At 38.6% G+C, this 22,957-nt stretch overlaps 1 protein-coding gene across 1 annotated transcript in view; it reads left to right on the top strand.

Annotated features, from left to right (window-relative positions):
• IQCM (IQ motif containing M) overlaps window positions 1-22,957 on the top strand; it is a 329,322-nt gene that overhangs the window by 1,644 nt on the left and 304,721 nt on the right. Inside the window, 1 exon segment of the mRNA XM_040625471.1 lies at window positions 972-1,239. Within this exon segment, the coding sequence (XP_040481405.1) occupies window positions 972-1,239 (268 nt within the window).

Raw genomic sequence — 22,957 nt, 5'->3', positions numbered from 1 at the left:
TCTAACCAATTAAAAATAATTTTAAATTATATTGATTTCACTAGTAGGCACATGGGATGAAAACTTCACAGTCTAAAGAGTTAGATAGATGTACTTTAGAACATTTAACTTTTTAAAGAATTTTATCCAATCATAAGAGCTTACTGTTCCATCTTTGGTTGCTTAGCAAAACATAGTACTAGCATATTAAAACCTTCTTATTGGTGTCTTGAGTTGGCAACTTTTTTTTGGATGGGAGTGTTGAGGGCAGGGAACTATAGCTCTATCTATGGGCCAAGAGAATGTCTAGAATAGAACAATTATAATTGTTTGGGTAATTACCTGTCAGGGACCTGGCACTGTATTATTTTTCAATTGCTCAAGGTAGTCAAAATTAAGAAGGAATTAAGTATTATTTTTCAATTGCTCAAGGTAGTCAAAATTAAGAAGGAATTAAGTGATTGAAATCTGAAATACAGATTTGATTATTAATATACTTTTCTAGAGAACCTGCTTCTTGTGTGAGCTGTAATTTCTTACATTCAACAGAGAAAGAGCTTTAAGAGTGTCAGTATTTTATGGACATTTGAAAATTCTTAAAAGATGCTTGAAAATTATTAAATTCTTATATGCTTACTATTTGAAAACTTCTATTTTAAAGTGGACTTTAAAGCTGCATTTGAAAATATCACATGTGAGGAGAAAATTACTATTGGAGAATTTACATTTTTTTTTTTTTGAAGTGGAATGTTATCCTCATTCTTATTAAGGGCTTTTGGAAAACTATAAAGGATAACATCAGCTTTACCTGAGTACTGTCATGTGCTTTATAGTAAATATCTTATGTAGTAAGGTACTTTATAAAATACATTTAGTGGGTATAATTTTATTAACTTATTAATAAAATATATAATTTTATTATATGATTAATATTAAAGTTAAATAAAATTTAAATATAAATTAAATTAAATTTATTTTTGTTTTACTCACAGAATAAAGTTCAAGGTACTTCTGTAAATGTTTTTAAAAATAAACATCAAAAACCAAAATCTGGCAAATTCATACCTTTGGAGATTAAAAAAAAGGAAACACTTGATGTGGTTGAAGAACTTCGGACAGCACACAAAAGTATGTGTTTTCCCAAACACCTGTTCAAAAGTGAACATTTTAAGGAGCCCTCACAACGAACTTTTTTCAAGGAGCCAGACATTTTTAGCGTAAAGGAGAAATTCAAGGACTCTATGGATCTAATTGTGAAAGGTAAGTTTTTGGTGTAGCAAAGAAGTTCAGTGAACCAACAGGCAAAACCCTTTGCTTCTGGTGTGCTTTTAATGGAATTTCCTTGTTGAAACAAAAGCCCACACTTTAACTCTTAGCAGTTGAAGGCAGGGAGGCACGATTAAAAGAGTTACTAAGCTCTGGGGTTACCAGAAATTGAAAGGAGAGTACACTAATGGGAACGAGGAATTTATTGGGACAAAATTGCTTAGCCACGTCTTCCAACAGAGTGATATTTCTTCTAATATAAGACCTCAGACTGCGTAGTTCACAGCTAATAAAGCAGTGAAAGGTTTATGGTTTTGAATTCTGTTGTTGAGCAGGATAGATAAGGTAGGCAAGTTCTCTGTGAATGTGTTCCCCCAAAACCCCAAAAAGATTTTTGGGAGCTATAGAATTTTCCTTTAAGACAAATTATAGGAAAGGTTTACTTTCTATCAGGAACTTGGCAAGATGGAACCTGGAAGTCTATTTAAGCAAAGTGATATTGTTTTCCAGAGACTAATGGCTGAAATAAATGACTTCTTAAGACACATTTCTGTTTAAGCCTTCATAACTTCATTTTTCCTCTTTTGTTATTCCTTGTTATGTTATTCTTTCATGTGAAGTTTTTTGATTCAATTGAGTGCCTGCTCTGTGGCGGGCACTATGTTAGAAGCTGGAGAAACAAAGATTAAAGGGCTCGTAGAGTAATGGTGAGGATGAATGCCTGGGTAATTTCTTATCATCTAATTGTGACAATTGCTGTACTAGACATAAGTGCAAAGCATTATGGAGACATTGAAGAGTAATCAACCAAGTACCAGAATGAAAGTTTCTCAGAAGAGATCTCATTAGGAAGGGGTTTTAAGGAGAAGTTTGTTAAGTGTAGGGTGGGTAAAGAAGAGGCCATTCTGGGCCATGGGAGAAAAATATTAAAGCCCTGAAGGAAGAAAGAATGTGATGTGTTTTGGGAAAGGAGAGATGTAATAAGAAGTAAGGTTAAGAAGATGTGAGTGAGGCTAGATTTACAAGAGAATATAATAGCAGGCCGAGGATTCAAACCTGTGTATAGTAGAAAGCCATTGGTGATTTCAAGCTGAGGGTGGGGAAGAGGGTGGAGAGGGGTTTACAGCAGCATTTCTCAAAGTGTAGTCTTCTGAACACTAGTTCTGAGGGGTTCATCTCAGCAAAAGGGATCTTTGGCTAGATACATTTAAAAAAATGCATTTACTGGTTGAGATTCATATTGAGCATTAATATATTTAAGCTCTATGAAATGCTGCAGAAAATAATTCTGTTTGCTGTTTTTAACCTGGCTATCACCAATTCACTTGAGCAAAGAATTCCTAAAGAAAGATATTGAGGTGTCTAGACTGGAAAACTGGGTAGATAGACATCATTAAGTTGAGATCAGAATTCAGAGGGACAAATGGATTTTAGGCGGAGGATTTTAGGTGGAGAAGGGGATGGGAAAGATACTGAATTCAGTTTTAGATCTGCTAAGTAGACACGCATATGGAGACAGTCATTAGGAAGTTGGAATTGTAGATCTGGTAGTTAAGAGAGAGAGATAGGTGAAGACTGAAGATTAATATTGGGAGTCACTGCCGTGCCATAATTGTGGGGGTCATACATTTGTTCAACCAACATTTACTTATGATGTGAGATGTATAGAGACAAAAGATATGCTACTTGTCCTTAAGAAGTTCAAACTTGATATATGTAATTTGTCTGTGGTTGGATGAAGAAGGATAAATGGATAATTACAATATAGTGTGACCCATACTGTAACAAAAACAAGCTTTACTGCTTTGAAATCAATAGGAAAGATACCTAATTCAGATATAGTAATCAGGGATGTATTCCCAGATTTAAAGTCTTTGGTACATTTTGAAGGATGAATAAGTTTACTCAAGAAAGAAGAAAAATTCTGTCTGGTCAGATGGTCTGACCTCTAGACGATAATGGATATCTGAGAAAGTGATAGTGATATATTTGCGGGAGCTAAAATGATTTCACATAACTGAAATGAGGATTGAAGAGTAATTAGAGATGAGACTAGATATTGGAGAACTTTGAGTTTTAGCCTAAACGCAATGGGAACCATTCAGATGTTTTAATGAGAAGTTGCAGTGATCACATTGGCATTTTAGAACATTTCTGGGAGCAGAGATGTAGTGTGATGAATTTTGGAAGCACAAAGTCTACGAATGAGGAGACTAATTTATATGAAAAAGGATGACTTGAATTAAGGTAGCACCCCTGGGGCCAGAACTAAGGGGAGAGATTTTAGAGATATTTGAGAAATCGAGTTATCTAGATTTGGTCAACAATAGATGGAACATAAGACACAAGGAAAGGGCTGTGGGATTCTTGGCATAGTGGTTTGTCCTAGTGGCAGCATGGAAACACATGTGACATATTAAAGGGTTGAGGATGCATCTTATGTAATGGTAAAACTGCCACCAGCAACCAGCTGGAATTTAGACCATGTACCTACTGAGCTTTGTTGTTCTAGGTGATGAAGTTGGGAAATAGTGTTATTGAAATATGTTGCTGGTTTTGGCTGCCTTTGGGAAGTTATTATGAAAAAAAAAAGATGAGCTAACAAAAGTATTGGCTGGTTTGCAAGCAGAAATGAAAGGGCATAGTCATACCAGGTATCTGGGTCCTTGGTTTTGAACAAATGTCTAATACTTATCACTGCAGCAAAAATCAGATTAAGGGTATGTCCTTCGTAACCCAGCCCCATTATCTCAGATCACCTCCTGGCACTTACCACTAAGGTGAAAGACTAAGGCAAGGGGTGAAGAAGTGAAGATACAAAAGATTTTAAAGCTATGCTTAAAAAAAGAACATTGAATGTGGTTATTGGCATGAAGAATTAATTAGAAGAAAATAGATTAAAAAATCTACCAAATATTTTAGAGAATTTTATTGCCAGAGAAACCATGAACCTTGATTTAATCAAATATTCGAAAGTAAAATAAGGTGGCTTTATTTGGAAGTGACCCACAAAAGCTGTACAGTCCCCAAGGAGGATAATAGCAAGATGTGGCCAAACAAGGAAAAACACTTCCCAGAGTGGATCCAGGGGCCACGAAAAAAAAATGAATGAGGGAGTTTACTCCCAGAACAGAATCACTGTATACTCAAAAAGAACTTCCCTGCCTCCAGGGCATGGAGCTTCTCAGTGACTCCCCAGCAGATTCTATAACTTCTTCGGTTGGTGATTGCTATGTGTCTTCTCTTTTTCTCTTTCACTAATGGAGTTTTTCCTGAGGTTATCCTGTACCTGCCCCACCACTGGAAGTTGTGTGTGGAAATAATTGTTGTGTTTGGTGCACGTTATTACCGGCCCAGAAGGAGCCACACCTGGACCTGATGGAGAATACAGCAAACAGCCAGAGATTCTGGACACTGAGCTGGATGTAGTACTCTGGCTGAACTTTAGGTTATCTCCTTTGAGGAGAGGAAGAGTGTGATTTGTCAGGGAATAAGAATGGATAGATAATTGATGTCCAAATGGGCTGACTGTGGCAGAGACTGGCTAGATGTTTATCAAACTTATTCCTATATCCTTTCTTCCTGGGCACTTGGCTAACATACATTGGTCATGTCCCTCACAGTTAGAGCTATGTGACTAGGGTTAGGCTCAGTGCAGTATAGCTGGAGGTGATGCCCATCCAAAAAATGTCTTGTGTTCTCCTTTCAACATGGTTCCTCTCATTTTCAAGTATGAGGACTCTTGTTCTGTACTCTTAAAACAATTGCAATTTTACTGACGGGAGAATGATAAAAATGCTTTTAATAACTGTTGATTGAAAATTTTTGTTGAGATACTGAATAAATATACAAACTCAGTATGGGGAATACAGAAGTGAGAAAAATGGTGATGGCTTCCTCCCTATGGAACTTGTAGTCTAGCAGGAGAAACAGGTATCAATTAAATAATCACTTGTATGCAGTTGAGAGTAGATGACAAATGAATGGGACCTGGGCATCAGCAAAGGCTTTCTATAGGAAATTGTAAGCTATGAAAGATATGGAGGAATTACTCAGTCAAGAAGTAATTCCTGCTGTTTCAAAAAATAGAAACAGAAGGAAAACTACCAAACTCATTCTAGGAGGCCAGTATTACCTTGATCCCCAAACCAGGAAAACACCCCATCAAAAAGGAGAATTACAGACCGATTTCCCTGATGAATATGGACGCCAAAATTCTCAACAAGATCCTAGCTAATAGGATACAAAAGTACATTAAAAGGATTATCCATCAAGACCAAGTGGGATTCATCCCTGGGATGCAAGGGTGGTTCAACATTTGCAAATCGATCAGATCATATCAACCAGAAAAGAGTCAAGAACCATATGATCCTCTCAATTGATTCAGAAAAAGCATTTGACAAAATACAGCATCCTTTCCTGATTAAAACCCTTCAGAGTGTAGGGATAGAGGGTACATTCCTCAATTTCATAAAAACAATCTATGAAAAGCCTACAGCGAATATCATTCTCAAAGGGGAAAAGCTGGAAGCCTTTCCCTTAAGATCAGGAACACGACAAGGATGCCCACTCTCGCCATTATTATTCAACACAGTACTAGAAGTCCTTGCAACAGCAATCAGACAACAGAAAGGGATAAAAGAAGAATTGGGAAAGAAGAAGTCAAACTGTCTCTCTTCACAGATGACATGATACTCTATATAGAAAACCCAAAAGACTCCACCCCCAAACTACTAGAACTTACAGAGCAATTCAGTAATGTGGCGGGATACAAAAATCAATGCTTAGAAATCAGTTGCATTTCTATACACGAACAATGAGACTGAAGAAAGAGAAATTAGGGAATCTATTCCATTTACAATAGCACCAAAAATCATACGTTATCTCAGAATTAACTTGACCAGAGAAGTAAAGGATCTATATTCTAGAAACTACAAATCACTCTTGAAAGACATTGAAGAAGACACAAAAAGATGGAAAAATATTCCATGCTCATGGATCGGAAGAATAAACATAGTTAAAATGTCTATGCTACCCAGAGCAATCTACACTTTCAGTGCCATCCCAATCAAAATACCAATGACATTTTTCAAAGAACTGGAACAAAAAGCCCTTAAATTTGTGTGGAATCAGAAAAGGCCCCGAATCTCCAAGGAATTGTTGAAAAGGAAAAATAAAGCTGGGGGCATCACGTTGCTGGATTTCAAGCTATACTACAAAGCTGTGATCACAAAGACAGTATGGTACTGGCACAAAAACAGACATATAGACCAATGGAACAGAAGAGAGAACCCAAAAATGGACCCTTGGCTCTTTGGGCAACTAATCTTTGACAAAGCAGGAAAAAACATGCAGTGGAAAAAAGACAGTCTCTTCAATAAATGGTGCTGGGAAAATTGGACAGCTACATGCAAAAGAATGAAACTTGACCACTCTCTCACACCATACACAAAGATAAACTCCAAATGGATGAAAGACCTCGATGTGAGACAGGAATCCATCAAAATCCTAGGGGAGAACATAGGCTGCAACCTCTTTGACATCGGCCACAGCAACTTTTTTCATGACACATCTCCGAAAGGCAAGAGAAACAAAAGAAAAAATGAACTTGTGGGACTTCATCAAGATAAAAAACTTCTGTACAGCCAAGGAAACAGTCAAAAAAACTAAGAGGCAGCCCATGGAATGTGAGAAGATATTTGCAAATGACACTACAGATAAAAGACTAGTATCCAAGATCTACAAAGAACGTCTCAAACTGAATACACTAGAAACAAATAATCAAATCAAAAAATGGGCAGAAGATACGGACACTTTTCCAATGAAGACATACAAATGACTAACAGACACATGAAAAAATGTTCAAAATCATTTGCCATCAGGGAAATTCAAATCAAAACCACCTTGAGATATTACCTTACGCCAGTTAGAATGGCAAAAATTGACAAGGCAGGAAACAACTAATGTTGGAGAGGATGTGGAGAAACGGGATCCCTCTTACACTGTTGGTGGGAATGCCAATTGGTACAGCCACTTTGGAAAACAGTGTGGAGGTCCCTTAAAAAGTTAAAAATTGAGCTACCCTATGATCCAGCAATTGCACTACTGGGTATTTACCCCAAAGAGACAGATGTAGTGAAGAGAAGGGCCATATGCACCCCAATGTTCATAGCAGCATTGTCCACAATAGCTAAATTGTGGAAGGAGCCAAGATGCCCTTCAACAGATGACTGGATTAAGAAGATGTGGTCCATGTATACAATGGAATATTACTCAGCCATCATAAAGAACGATTACACAACATTTGCTGCAACATGGGTGGGACTGGAGGAGATTATGCTAAGTGAAATAAGTCAAGCAGAGAAAGACAATTATCATATGGTTTCACTCATTTATGGAACATAAGAAATAGGAAGATCGATAGGAGAAGGAAGGGAAGAATGAAGGGGGGGGGTAAACAGAAGGGGGAATGAACCATGAGAGACTGTGGACTCTGGGAAGCAAACTGTGGGCTTCAGAAGGGAGGGGAGTGGGGGATTGTGATAGGCTGGTGATGGGTATTAAGGAGGCCACGTATTGCCTGGTGCACTGGGTGTTATACGCAAATAATGAATCATGGAACATGGCATCAAAAACTGGGGGTGTACTGTATGGTGACTAATATAACAAAATAAAAATTATTAAAAAAAAAAGAAGTAATTCCTGCTTGGAGTTCTAGGCCGTGGGAAAACCATTTGCAGTGGCACAATGGAGGGAAACACAGAAATGATTTCAAAGAAGTGCAAAAAGAACTAATGTGGCTGCAGTTCTGAGAAGAAGCAGGAGAGGGGTTAACTGTAGCTATGTGAGAAACAGAACCTTGTAGTCAGTGCTGGGCTAGCAGATGTTTAATAACTGGCTATGGTGGGCTAGAAGGAGGGAGCCTGATTTATAGATTTGCCAGTTTCCATGGTGTAAATACTCGAAGGTAGCCAATTACAAGCTGCCAATGTTATATCACTGATCACATGATTTGGGAAGAGATGCTCATGGTCTGTTCCGAGAGTTGTGGCAAACACCTTTCGTACACCACTTGAAATCCTCTCAGACTCATTTCTTATTCCAGCTACTGATGTAGAGTCTGCTTCCTTCTCCAGGCTTCCCTGATGCCATCCTGGCTTGGGACACAATAGGAATGGGCTCAGCACTGATGCATGAGCAACCAGGAAGGGAGGATAAGAGCCAATGGAAAAATGTCTCTGCCTTTCTTCCCGAGGAAGAAGGGTCTCAGTGACACTCTATAAAGCTTCTCAGAATGTCCCAAACAGTTTCTTGTAGTGATGGTCCACTCAAAAAGGATTCTTAGATTAGCCCTTTCTTGTTTTCTTTCTCCCTTAAAATACTCTCTTAAAAATATTTTGATGGTGAATTGTCAGTAGTTGCTGAAAGATTGGGAGTGGAGTGTGAGGGAAAAGAAGAGTCAGGGAAGGATGATTCTTAGGCTTTAGACCTGATGAACTGGAAGATAGGAATTGCCATTTTCTGAGACAGGAGAGGAACATGCAGTTTTCAATGGGCAGAAAGTTAGAGCTGAGATTTGGACACATTATGTTTAATGTGGCAATTATGCATACAAATGAAAGTGTCCGGTAGTGTGTAATATAAGTGTGGGCTCAAAGAAAAGAAAAGTTGGGAGTTACTCAGGTACAGATCAATATTGTCTAATAGAAATATAATATGAACCACAAATATGATCAAGAGTTTTCTGGTGGCCACATTAAAAAGATAAAAAGAAACAGGCAAGGGGCACCTGGCTGGCTCAGTCAAAAGAACATGTGACTCTTGATCTTGGGGTTGTGAGTTCAAGCCCCACATTGGGTATAGAGATTACTTAAACAAACAAACTTAAAAAAAGAAACAGGAAAATTAATTTAATTTAAAATTTTAAAAAGATTTTATTTATTTGAGAGAAAGAGCGAGAGAGAGAGAATGAGCGGTGGGGAGGGGCAGAGGGATAGAGAGAGAAGCAGACTCCCTGCTGAGCAGGAAGTCTAATGCAAGACTTGATCCCAGGACCCAGAGATCATGACCTGAGCTAAAGGCAGATGCTTAACTGGACTGAGCCACCCAGGCATCCTGGCAAATTAATTTTAATAGTAGATTTATTTAATCTAATATATTGAAAATAGCCAATATAAAATTGTTAGTATTTTACAGTTTTTTTCATACTAAGTCCCCCAAATCCAGTGTATATTTTAGAAATTGGACTAGCCATATTTCAAGCGCTCAGTAGCTACAGTTGGCAAGTGGCTACTGTATTGAACAAGATAGATATCAATTTTATTTACAATCATTGACTAAGATAGTCTAAGAAATAAATGTTGGTGGAAAAAAAAAATCCAAGGACTAAGTCCTGGAGGTTTCCAATATTTAGAGGGCAAGAAGAGGAGTACCCAGCAAAGGAAGTGGAAAGGAAACAGCTAGGGAGTGTGTGAAATATGTTACTCATATTTCTTTTTTAAAAAATATTTATGAATTTATTTATTTATTTGAGAGAGAGGGCATGCACTCACATGCATGTGAATGGCGGGAGAGGGGCAGAGGTAGAAGGAGAATCCTCAAGCCAGCTGCCAGCTGAGCATGAAACCCTGTGCGGGGCTCAATCCCACGACCCTGAGATCATGGCCTGAGCTGAAACCAAGAGTCAGATGCTTAACCAGACTGAGCCACCCAGGCGTCCCATGTTACTCATATTTCAGTCAAGTATTAGGAATGCCTTAGACAGGAGCAAGGAAAGCTCATCCGTTGTCCTAGAAGGAAGACGGGGCCATGGGTACAGACACAGGGTGATTGGTAGATTAGGTGGTGGGATTACTACTATTTTTTTTTTTTTCAGTGAAATTAGAAGTGAGGTTTTCACTTGAGGATGGGATGGGAATTATTGAGTGTTGAGGAGTGAGGAAAAGGGTGAAATAATCGTAATCTGGGAAAGTGTGGAAGTGCTTGGAGTATGAAATGATAATTTGCTGTGAAAAATATACCCTCTTTTTTGTTTGTTTGTTTGTTTAAGAGAAAAGAGAAATAGTTGAGAAGTGTCAATAAGGATAAAGGAAGAATTTGACTTTATCTATAGCCCTGAGTACCGAAAGGGTAGAAGAGAAGAATAGTTAACCCTTGAGAGAGCTGTTGAAGAAGTTGTGCCCTTAGGAAAATAAGGGGGGTTAGAATGAGAACATTAGGGAGAACATAGCTAAAATATCACTTTAGCTGATGGAAGATCTGGGATTTCTTACGGTGCAGTTAAGAGTTTGGGGAGGTGATTCAAGGAAGGATGAAAGAGTGGGAGTCTGTGGAGATTAAGGTCAACAGCAAAGACAGTGAGAAGACTAGTTCTGAGGGTCTTTTATAGGAAGTGGGTAATTCCTTCTAATGGTAATCTCCTTTTGGGGATTGTTTTCTTTAGTGGTTTGTAATCAGGAGGCCAAGGATGTTTTGGGTAGGGGATGTGCGAAAGGAGTGAAGGTTTTATCAAGAGCACAAGGAGGACAGTGGTCCTGCTATTACAGGCTCTGTTAAAGTCAGAGACATTTTACTGGGAGCCTTTGCATGTGTCCTACCAGACAGCTATGAAGTGCTGATCTTAAGAGTTTATATTTGACTTAAAATTGGAATTCATTTCTCAAAGTTCTTATCTCAAAAAGTATATATTAAGTCTGTAACTTGGATCTATTTTTTAAACATATTCCCAATATTCACTTCAGTGTGAATGGAACCATGATCTAAGATATCAGTGGTATTAATTCCAGAACTTGATTAAAGTTTGTGAGATTAGAAAGAAAAGTGAGTCCCGTGTGTATGATATATGTACCTTTTGCTCACACTGCACTGGCAAACCAGCTGCAATATCTTCTGTAAGCTAAACATCTATATGAGAACAGGCCAAACGTTCCTTGAATTTGATCCAAGGATATCAACTTTGAAAATACACTGTAACAATTAAAATATCAAATATTTTTAGTAAATATGTTCTTTGTGCTTGAATATAATACATGTCCATATTTTTCTTAATAGAGCATAATCAGAAAAAATATTAAATGATTTCTTCTTTGAGTATATAGAAGTCTACAGTACTGCTTAACCAGTTTCTATTGTCAAGCTGCCAACAATTTATGGATTTTGATAATTAGAAATCACATGTAAAAATCTGTTTCTGTAATATATATGAAATACTAGATTATAGTTACTACATGCTATGTAGTCTTCATCTATTTACATGTTCCCTTGGGAACAAAAAATACTTAGGTGTAATTTTGAGTCATTTAAATTTGAAAACAGATTTTAATTAAACCCAATGAGATTTCCTGATATTCGTGTCAAGCAAATATGTTTAGGGTCAATATTGGATTGTTCCTTTACCAGTTTAGAAAAGAGTAGACATGTGTGTGTGTGTATGTGTGTGTGTGTGTGTGTGTGTTTGCATGTGTATATGTATTTTTTGGTCTCCAAATACAAATCATCCTTTAAATATAAAATGAAGGCATAATGAATTTTAATAATGCTTTAAAATAACTACGTGGCTAGAAAGCACTAGAGAAGTCTATCAGGAAAAATGACTTTGTGCTATGTTTATTTATTTCTTGCCCAGTGGTGAAAACTTACTAGTTTTTTTGGATCAACAATGTATATAAAATCTTCTATTTCATATTTTAGTGATTTTAAGTATACATATGATATTAACAAATACATTAAAATGGTTTTTTACCCATTCCCACAAAATTATTTGGAAGAATTTAAGACCAAGTTTCATAACAATTTATAAGAAACATGCAAACTAGAGGCTTTTTTTAATGAGGTGGAGAATTATATTGAATTTGATATTACAAAATAATTTGAGTTTTGGAGCTTTAGAACTTGCAGCATACTAATCTTCCTCTGTGTATAAAAACAGACTCTACTTGAGGAATTTCTAAATGAGGGAATAAATTTTGGATAATCACAGATTTTTGCAACTGCTTCTCTGCTTCTCTTAGTTTTCTTTCTGGTTTAGATTGCTATGTTTCTTCCCATTTCTTGCCAGTAATTTTCTTTTGCTTACCTATGCTCTTGAAAAAAGAACTTAAACAGAATTCAGATTAGCAAATTGTATATTTGAGTGACAGATGTCTTGAACACAGTTCTTTTTTCCTTATGCTTTTTCTTTTTTTATGCTGACCTGGTAAGTTCTGAAATAGAAAGATGCAGGGTGGGGACTCTAAGACAGGAGACTCATTGCTTCTGTAGTGACATGGTTTACTACACAGAAGTAGTCATAAAGTTCATTACCTTTTAATAAAGTAATAGTATCTTAAGTTTAAATTATTAAACATTATTAAGGATTTAGAGACAGTTAAAAGGCATTCTTTTTACCATCTGTCTTCTATTATTTTATTAGCCCAGAGGATAATTTAGGGAATAACAGAAATCTTAGGATAGAGTAGTGACTTGTAGGGGTTTTATGATTAAGTATACTTGTTCCGTTTTGCTTTTGACAAGGGACACAAGCAGTGAAGAGCTGAGGCTAGTGAAATATTTTGCAGTGGGCTAGGGTTCTTCCTAAGTCATTTGTACATAAGCTTTCTGTACAAGTAAATAATTCCACCTTCTCTTAGGAACTAAAATGAGAGCGGTTCATTCTAGGAAGTGGTTTCCTATTAGCAGTGAAAACCTTCAGTGGGCATTTGTTGCTTTTGGCTTCTCAACATGCTTTAACCTTACTTACCTCCGGGAACAGTGCTCAGATTTGGCTTTGGAGAAACACTCCCTCCCACTTGGAGTCTGTGTAGTTTGGAAAGAGCTGTCACTGTCACCCACCCCCCAGTGCAGCCTTGGCATGTGATTCAGGGACAACCATAGAGATGAGCTTATTCTCCTGACCACAGTGACGGGCTGAGTGATTGGGCTTAAACCAGCAAGGATGAGGTGAGCTTGGAGATACCAGAGAACACAGCACGGAATTCTAGAATAGAGTCAGCGTGGAAGAGTGAGCTGAATGATGCAGATAAATAAGCCCTGATGACATTGTTTAAGCCTCTGACCCAAGCTTTGCTAAAGACAGACTTTACCTGGATTTTCCAGTTTATGTGAATTGGTGAACTCTCCCTTTTGGAAAAGGCAGTATAGTTTAGTGGCTCAGAACGTGGGAGTTCAACTCCCTACATTTCAAATCTCAGCTTTCATACTCCTCAGTTTCTTCTATTTCTTTAAGGTAATTTGGTTTTCTGTTGGTTTTCATCAGTATACCATCTGATGGAAACACCTTCTTTATCCGGTCATTGTAGGAAAAATTCCACTTAAGGTATGTGTAACAGGCTGAATCATAGCCACTTGAAGATATCACATTCTAATTCCTAAAACCTATACATATTCTCCCTTATTTGGAAAAAAAGATCCTTGCAGATGTGATTAGGTTAAGGATCTTGAGCTAAAGAGATTATCCTAGATTATCCCAGTGAGCTCTAAATGCCACACAGTATCTTTATAAGAAAAAACCAGAGGGAGATTATGGACACACAGAAAAGGAGACACAATGTAACCACGGAGGCAGGATTGTAATGATGTGTCCACAGGCCCAGGACTGCTGACAGCCTCCAGAACCTGGGACAGGCAAGGAATAGATTTGCCTGTAGAGATTTTGAAGGAGTGCAGCCCTGTTAACACCCTGAGTTTGGACTTCTGGCCTTCAGAACTGTGAGAGGATGTATTTCTGTTGTTTTTAGCCACCAAGTTTTCAGTAATTTGTTACAATGGTCATATAAAACTAATACAATGTCCTTCCAAAACTAAGTTTCAATTCTAGACATCATGTAAAAAAATACTTTTCTTTGTTATAATGGTGCAGAAGTTTGATCAATAGGCCAATTGTTTCAACTTTCATTTCCTCATTCGTATGTTTATTCAGATGTTTTATTAAACTCTTCCTTAATAATCAGATAATATGTACCTTGGTCCCTGCCCTCAGGAAGCTTTCAGTTTAACACAAATTGCTTTCCCTTTCTCTCTCTCCCTTAAAAAAAATACCTATCTATCTATTTATGTATCTATCTATCTATCTATCTATCTGTCTATCTATCTATCTATCTGTCGGCATTGCAGGGTTTTTTGGGAGCGGGGCAGACCAGGGTTATGAGTAACACCACTTTTTCCCTTCTGAATTTAGAACCAATTGAATTGAGGAACAAGACACAGGAATTGGACAAATGGAGATTAAAATGTTCATTCTGGTACAGAGAAGGCTGTTGAGAGAATATGGCTCTGGATAAATAGCCCTGTGGCTTGTTAATCCTCTCCCAGAATTAAACTCACCCTCCTAGCCATACGCAGAACTTGCCAGCGGCAACCCTTCCTCCCCTGCTCTCTGCACAGAGCAGCACCTGCCCTCTAACTAAACCTTGTAGTGCAGAGGAGCGTGTACTTGCTTGTTCCATGCTGGTGGGCTGGAGATCCTCTGAAGGGACAAAGGCCGGCTTGGCTTTTCTAGTCAGAGTGGGAAGGGGGCCAGGTGAGGCAGGCCTTGTCCTCTGACAAATCAAAGCCATGAACCTTTCTGTTTAGTCATCCCCTCTTCTCTCTTGTATTTCTGCACTAAGGGAAAACATAAATATATGCGTTCTTGCTGGTGATACAGTTTCTTATCATCAGAGGCCACCATGTTACTCACCACTGGCAGGATTTGCCTGTAGTCTGAGGTTTACATACCTTTTGGAGGGTTTGGAAAAGCAACAGCCATAAACTGGGTATTAGGGTAATTAAATCTTTTACTGAGTGGCATGTAATTTTCTCCTAGCAATGTTGGGCCCTTTGGGACATTAAAAAAAAATGTAAGCCACAGAACACTTCCTTCCTCTCAGTGATTTGTATGTATCCAAGGGACCCATAATTATTTCTGTCCTACTGTGTGGAAGTTAGTCAACCCTAACCACTAACATGTATATTACTTTGCCCTTCTTCAGGCACAGATCTGATCACTTGCTAATTAGTACAATCAAGTAAAGTTAATTTCAAACATTTGAGTCTGAACTTCTTATTAAGAAGTTAAGATCTTGGTGGTTTTTCTGAGACAATACCTTTCTGAGATTGATATATGTTTATATAAAAGAAATAAGTGGAAGGCTAACTTAATTGACTTCTCTTTTTACTAATTTTGAAGTGGAGTTCTTTTTTTTTTTTTTCCAATGCCTTTCACATAAGCTGAAGAATGCTATTAAGACAGTAACTCCATTTTCAGTAAGAGACAGACTTTTGTCATTTTGAGGCTACATTAACATGCTCCCCTAACTAAATCTGACTCAATCTTTAAAGAAACTTATGCCAGAGTGACTTTTATAAAACGCAAATCCTATACTCTCTTTTTTTCTAAAATCCTTCAATGTGTCCCCAGGGCCTATAGGATAAGAGAGGTAAAATGATATATTTTATACATCCCAACTATGATTTTTTTTTTAACCCTGAGATCAAGATCTGAGCTGAGATCAAGAGTCAGATGCTTAACCGACTGAACTACCCAGGTGCCCCCAACTATGAATATTTTTTAAAAGTTTGATCAATCATGATAGAAGAAAGACTGAATTTTCTTTCTATTCTCATTATGGAAAATACGAAATTTTTGTTGTATGAAGATGTAATCAAAGAGTACAGAACCAAAAAAAGGAGGCAAAAAAAAAAAAAAAAAGAGATACAGAGGTATCTCTGGTTAGTTAACAAAAATACTGTTACTTGTCTGGATTTTGTAATGCTGTGATTACTTGTCTGTTTTTAAGAATTTGTTACTTATGGTGACAACCTTCTCTAATTCTAAATATTCACATTCACACCTCATGTTGTATTTATGCTTTTACAGACACTTTCTTTAGTATGTCCCCACAGGTTTTATGAGTTTAAGTCCCTAAAATATCTGGATTCACTACCAGTGGAGAACCAAAGTTAAGCAGGAAAATCAGAAGCTACTGTTGTAAAATAGAAATAGTGAGATGGTGACTTGGATTAGAGTAATGTTTAGGTTTGTTCTGGAGGTAAAACCTTCAACAGGATTTGCTCATGAGTTGGTTATTGGATGTTATTGGAGAGAGAGAGAGGAGTCAAAGATGACCAGTTCATCAGCAGTTGCTGTTGAAGGTTCTACTTCAAAACAAATCTGCAACCTAAATGCTTTTGTCCCAAGTTACTGAGGGTAGAGTTGCCATTTACCAAGATGGGGAAGTCTATGAGAGGAACAGATTTGACTCTTATGACCAAAAATTCAACTTTAGTCATGTGAAATCTGACTGTTAGACATCTGGGTGGAGATATTGAATAGAAAACTGGTATCTGGGTTTGGAGTTAATGGCAGAGAAGTAGGCTCAGATATCACTTTGGGGTACCTCAGCTTATAGACAGCATTTAATGCCCCAAGCCAAATGATATGGCCCTAGGAGTGAGTTAAGAAGTTAAGAACTAAGCTGTGGAGAATTTAGAGGTAAGGGAAATGAGAATAAACTAGTAAAGATGACTGAGAAAGGAGCAGGAGGTGAGGAAGGAAAAACCAAGCAAACAAACCCCCAAAAGGAGACTGAGATGTGCTGAAAACTGAGTGAAGACAGTGTTTCAAGAAGGGAGTGATTAACTGTGTCAAATTCTGCATATAGATCAAGTAATATGAGGACCAAAAATTGACATTGGATTAGCCATATGAAGGTCAATGATGACCTCAACACCTACTGTTTTAGTAGAGTGGTCAATTCAAAAGAGAATGGGAAGGGGCGCCTGACTGGCTCAGTCAGTCGAGCATCTGCCTTCTGCTCAGGTCGTGATCCTGGGGTCCTGGGATTGAGCCCCGTGTCAGGCTCCCTGCTCGGTGGGCAGCCTGCTTCTCCCTCTCCCTCTGCTGCTCTCCTGCTTGTGCTCTCTCACTCTCTCTGTCAACTAAATAAACAAAATAAAATAAAAAAAAGAGAGAGAATGGGAAGAGAGAAGTGAGACAAGCATAAGAACTATTTCAAGAAGTTATATTATAAAGGAGAACAAAGATGCTGGTTGCCTCTAAGGGGAGGTAAGATCAAGAGAGAGTGCTGTTTTTGTCTGCTTGTTTGTTTTAAGATGAGAGAGAGGACAACATCCCTAATCAGAACATTCAAGAGGAAAGGGAAAGATTATAGTAAAGGAAGGGGAGGAATCACTGGGGCAATGTCCTTGGGAAGGTGGGACTGGAGGAGAACTGTTGGACAAGTAGAGGGGTTGGCCTTACACTGGATCATGAATGTTTTCACCTGCAATAAGGAAAGGGCACCGAGTATTATGGGTACAGATGCTATGAGGAGGGGAGCTTTGGTGGTCTTTTGATTGCCATTGTTTTCTTGGTGAAATTGGAAGCAAGGATATCAGCTGAAAGTAAGGTCAAAGGAAGTGTTGAAGGTTTGAGGTGAGAGTAGAAAATGTGAACTAGAGAGGGAAGAGTGAATGGACTAAGGAGTGGTGCTGTGATTATTGGATACATTAGGCCCCCTTGGGTTCTTGCTCATGAATGTGAAATGAGGCCAATCATGTTTTTGTTTTCTCCTCTCACCTCAGTCATGCTGGATGCAAATACCACAGAATAGGTGGAGACTTCAATTTAAGTAGGGTTTCGTGTTTTTTCAGATGAAGATGACAAAATCCGGGAGGAGCAATGGAGTTGAGGGTCTGTGAGAGAGAGTGAGTATAGGGATGGACTTTGGAATTTCAGCTGGCTAAGATACAAAGGTGGCAAGGGAGAGTGAGAAGGTGGAAGCGTCAGTGAGTAACAGGTCGTGGTACGACCCCAAAATTGTTGACAATGGGGAATAACCTGAAAAAATAGAAGTCGGTGATTGGAGTCAGATGCTTCAAATGGAGCTCATCAAGAGGCCGTGATTGGTAGTGAGAAGGACCAGGGTGTGAACGGGGACACGATGGCTCCTTGAGGGTAGACAGTAGTTTCTTTCAGCTTTTTATAACCTACATAGCCTGATAGATACTCAAGAAATGTTTCTGAATGAATTCAGAGAAAAAGTTGACTATCAGCACGGAGATGAACGTAGGTCATTCTCAGCAAACTTTAATTAGCAACTGCGTTTGTTCTTACACGTTTCTAGGGTTCACAGGACAAAGACCCCCCTCAGACTGCTCAAGTAATAGGAATGTATTTCAAGTCTCAGACCTCGTTATACAGCTGGGCCTCTTGAGAACTGAGAGTCCCGCAGGAACTGAGGTGCCCTCTCCGTCTTTCGAGGACCGCTTGTTCTCTCCCCCTGCTTCTCCCAGTGGAACTGCTTTCCTTTGCTGTTCCTCACAGATAAGTCTCTTCTCCTTCTCATCATACACACAGACCAACATGGTTGCCTCATGGACTAAGTCCACATGAACTTTTGACTTCTCACTACACATCTAACTCATTTTCTTAAAGCTTGTATTTCTGGGAGAGAGGTATGATAGGCCTAGGTTGGGTTAGGTGATCCCAACACCACATTCAGGACAGAAGTGATGTGATAAGGTACCATTACGCTATTTAGGCCTGACCTCTTAGTAAAAATGGCAGACGAGAGAGTGATTTGGGGGACCGGGGCTTCATGGGACGGACAACTCCAAATAAGCCATCTTTTTTGTGAAGGAGGGGATCAGGCAAAAAAGGCAGGACTTGCTGTATTAAGCAAAAAATATTCTTACAGTTATAAGAATACATTTTTTAGCTACTGGAATTTTATCTTTGGTTTTAGCAGTTCAGTAGAAGATAATCTTATTATTTAGTTAATATTGGTTACTTTGCTAGTTACCATGACTACTAGCAAGCCGTGGCCAGTGAATAGCTTTATAAACTTCTTTCCATTTCTTCTGATAAGGCCATTTATTTATTTCCTGACCTAGTCCGTTAATTTGTACCAGAATGTACCAATATAAGTTATTTTTCAGGCCAACCAGTTTAAATAAAAAGTCTTTCTTCATCACTTTCCTACTGGAGAGGTACTGACTAAGCAGGCTCTGTAAGGGAAACTTGGGTAGTAGCTTCACAAGACATCAGCAGTCTTCCAAGACGAGTGGGCATTGTTCTTATTATCATTTTAGAGGGATGTTAGGTACTACTCCGATCTATAGCTCTAAGAACATCTCCCATCAGATTGGTTTGCCTAATATCAGATTGTATATTCCCTGCTAGAAAGTAAGCCTTTAGTGGGCAGAGAGCTTATCTATCTTGTTTGCAGTAATATCCTCAGTGCCTGAACGGCAGAATGATGGGCTCATTTAGAACCTGAAAGGTCGTCTATACGTGTCTGTCGGATAATGGAATGATGGGTATGAGAGTGAGTGCGTGTGTAAATTACTAACCAGCGTTAGGCAAGCCTGGTGTTTTTTCAAACTCTTAATGTACCATTGAGTGGATACTCCTGTTGCAAGGTGCTGATCCCTGTGTTACCCTTAGGAAGACCGAATGTGTGTGTGTGTGTGTGTGTGTGTGTGTGTGTGTGTGTGTGTGTGTGTTTGTGAAGTGTGACAGTCACTGTACAGAATAAAGAGATCTATCCTAATCACTGTCCGGTGTGAAACAGCTGTTGCCTGAGCTATTCGGTGCCCAAGGCAGTTATTCATTTCTCTGGTCTGCATGGATGCTTCCAAAACGATTCTGTCACAGCATGTGTGTGCTGGCATTCCCTCTGAACACTGGGAAACCTGGAGCCAAGGATCTATTAGTGCCTGAAGTGTAGAATGTGTGACATTGATCATCTCCTCTCTGAGCTGGCACTGCTCTGAAACAGCCTGAGAACCAGGGGAACATGTCCGCTGCCAAATCCATCTGGTTTTGATCCCATTGCACTTAATGAATCAAAACATTATTTTAGAGACACTTTATTATTTTTTTTAACTATTCCAGAGGTCCAGTGAGTCCTCTGACTATACTTAGGATGGATCTAAGAAGTGTTTCATGCAGTCACTATAGAGACATTCATGAAGACATAGAATGTGTTACCATCACATATTTAATAGGTGCTCATAAGTACTTCAGTGTGATTAAGTTGATGGCAGTTTCTACTTAAGTTCTTGGTTTCCAGATACACTAAACCACTAAGCGTGGCCTTTAAGTAGCATTTAAAAACAGACTGAGATATGTGGTCGTAGCACTGTAAATAAATGACCTTTGCTTTTTTATTTCTCAATGAAAGCTTGAAAATCTCTATCTCTACAAGCTAATTTTTGGTTTTAAGAAACTGAAAATGTTTCCTCTATTCTTCTATTGAAAACCAATTAATGGAGGAGAGGACAGAGGAACTAAAAAATAGCATATATTGAATACCTACTACTTATTAGACAGTGTATTACACTATGCATTATCCAAAATCTTGCAAAGTAGGCATGTCATTAGTTTCATTCTGTAGATAAGGAGACAGGCTCCGAGAGAGCCACGCCCAAGCTGCTGTCATGGGTAGCAAATGGCAGAACCAGGATTCTGACTCTAAAGTTTGCACTCTTTCCACTCACGTATGGTGCTACATCCTCCTTCTCAGTGGGATGAGGAGCAGCTTAGGGTGCTCGGAGGAATGAGGGTCTCCCAAGTGCTCTGGGAGTGTGGAAGCAGTGCTACATCTTCTAATGTATTGTATACCTCGAGTAACTCACTTTTCTCTGTATCTCTGCCTCATAAACCAGATCTAATCCTTGCTGCTTTGGAGCGCTGTTCTGTTTTCATGCAGAACGATGATCTTTCAAAAGATGGGTGACATTTAAAGTGCCCAAATTCATCTTAGATAATAATGAAAACAACACCATTGTCATTTATATCCTGTAGCAATTGAAAGCTTTCTTCGTTCTTCCAAAGATGTTCCCAAGGGGCAGCATCGTTTTTAACAGGTGCTCACAGAGGCATCCTGTAGATGAAGACGAAGAACGCCGGGCAGTGACCACGAGGTAATTCAGCACCGATTGTCTGGATCAGGAGTGAAATATTGCGGTACTGCTGCTGCGTTCACCTTCCTGTCTGACCAAAGCCTCAGAGACCTGATGCATCTTAGAAATTTCACCCTAAAAAGAAATGACATCTGGGGGGGTGTATTGTGCAATGTATTGGAGAGCTCAAGAAATCCCAGGAAATGAATCTGTTTTTGCTTGTAAAAATGAAAATCCAGCTAGTGTTACAGAGATATTTTAAAGGTTAGGCTATTAGCTTTGGGATGAGCTTTGGCAGTGCTTTTTTTTTTTTCCCTTCTTGTGAAAATGGAGACTGTTTCTACATCTACCCAAAAAACCTTTTTTAACAATACCACGTTCATAAATGAAAAAACAGAGGGATTCCTTGAGTGGGAGGAGCAGCAAGAATATGGAGAAGGATTGACGGTCTCTGTGAAAGAGGTGAGGGGGTGTGATTACTTTGCTGGGCCAACAATAATGAGCTGCCCAGAATGGCTATAAAGGTGTTCTTGATGTTCCTAGACAGATTCTTAGGTAGAATTGTTATGTGAGTAGTTAGAACTTAGCAAGCTATGACACTTTAAGGTTTGTAATTCTAGGACCCAATGCTAGAACTGCCAGGCATTTCTTTGCCTGGCTTTTAAACGAAGTCTGATTTTAATTTGTACATAGTGCTTTTGTCTTGTTTAGAGAAAAAAAAAATCACAATAGCTGAAACCCCAGTTTGCTGAAATCTGCCTTTAACAGCTGATTTATTTACTTATAGACATAATTACATTTAGAAGAAGTTTTATGGCATTAGTAGTAAAATCAAACGAGTATATACTTTTTCTAATCATATATTTCTTACAGCAATTTTAGTTTATTTTAAATTTTTTTAACACTTCTATTTTCATTTATTTATTTATTTTAGAGAGGGTGGGAGGGGCAGAGGGAGAGGTTGAGAGAGAATCTTAAGCAGGTTCCACGCCCAGCATGGATCCTTACGCAGCACTTGATCTCAGAACCCTGAGTTCATGACCTGAGCTGAAATCAAGAGTTGGAGATTAGCTGACCAAGCCACCCAAGCGCCTCTATTCCCTACAGAAATTTTAATTGTCCTGATCTATAGATTTGGGTCTCTCTTCCCCTTGACAAAGGAATGTTTTTCAGGCCTTGATTTTCACTGTAACTAGAGGTTGCACTCCTTTTGTGGTTGGCTTCCAAAGTTTATTCTCTTAAACCTAGAGGGAATTTCACATCTTCCCAGATTTGTTCCCGTGTTTGTAGCGCTGATATAAACATGCTGTCCGTGAGGACATACTTGCACTGCTTAAAGGAGCAGCTTCTGTGGCTGGAGCAGGTGAGACAAGAGGACCTCACAGTTGTGTTTCCGTGCTCCGAAAGTAGTCCAGAATGCTGGTTTGTACGCGGATCTGCATGTGCTTGGGGAAGGAGTCTGAGAACCAGAAAGAAAATGAAAAAAAAATCAAGGTCTGGTTCTCCTGCTGCATGATTCTAGCCAAATTATTTCACATGTTGGATCCTGAGTTTCCTATTCTGTTAAATGGCAGTGATAAAAATGACCACTGACTAGATTGCTGTGAGGACCAAATAAGATTTCTGTGTGAAAACAAATGATTAAAGGCTCAGTGAAGGACTCATAGGAATACATACACATATGTATATAGGTATACATACAATGTGTATATGCCGATGTGGAAGAGCTGATGGCTGTCTTATCCTTGCCAAGCAATTACAAAACACTGTTGCAAAAAGAGAATTTTCTTGGAAATATGAAGGGGTTGGTTGTGTTCCCTCCCTTCCT

Source organism: Ursus maritimus, unplaced genomic scaffold (assembly GCF_017311325.1).
Source record: "Ursus maritimus isolate PB19 unplaced genomic scaffold, ASM1731132v1 scaffold_11, whole genome shotgun sequence".
NCBI classification, from domain to species: Eukaryota; Metazoa; Chordata; class Mammalia; order Carnivora; family Ursidae; genus Ursus; species Ursus maritimus.
This window is presented reverse-complemented; position numbering and strand designations above follow the sequence as displayed.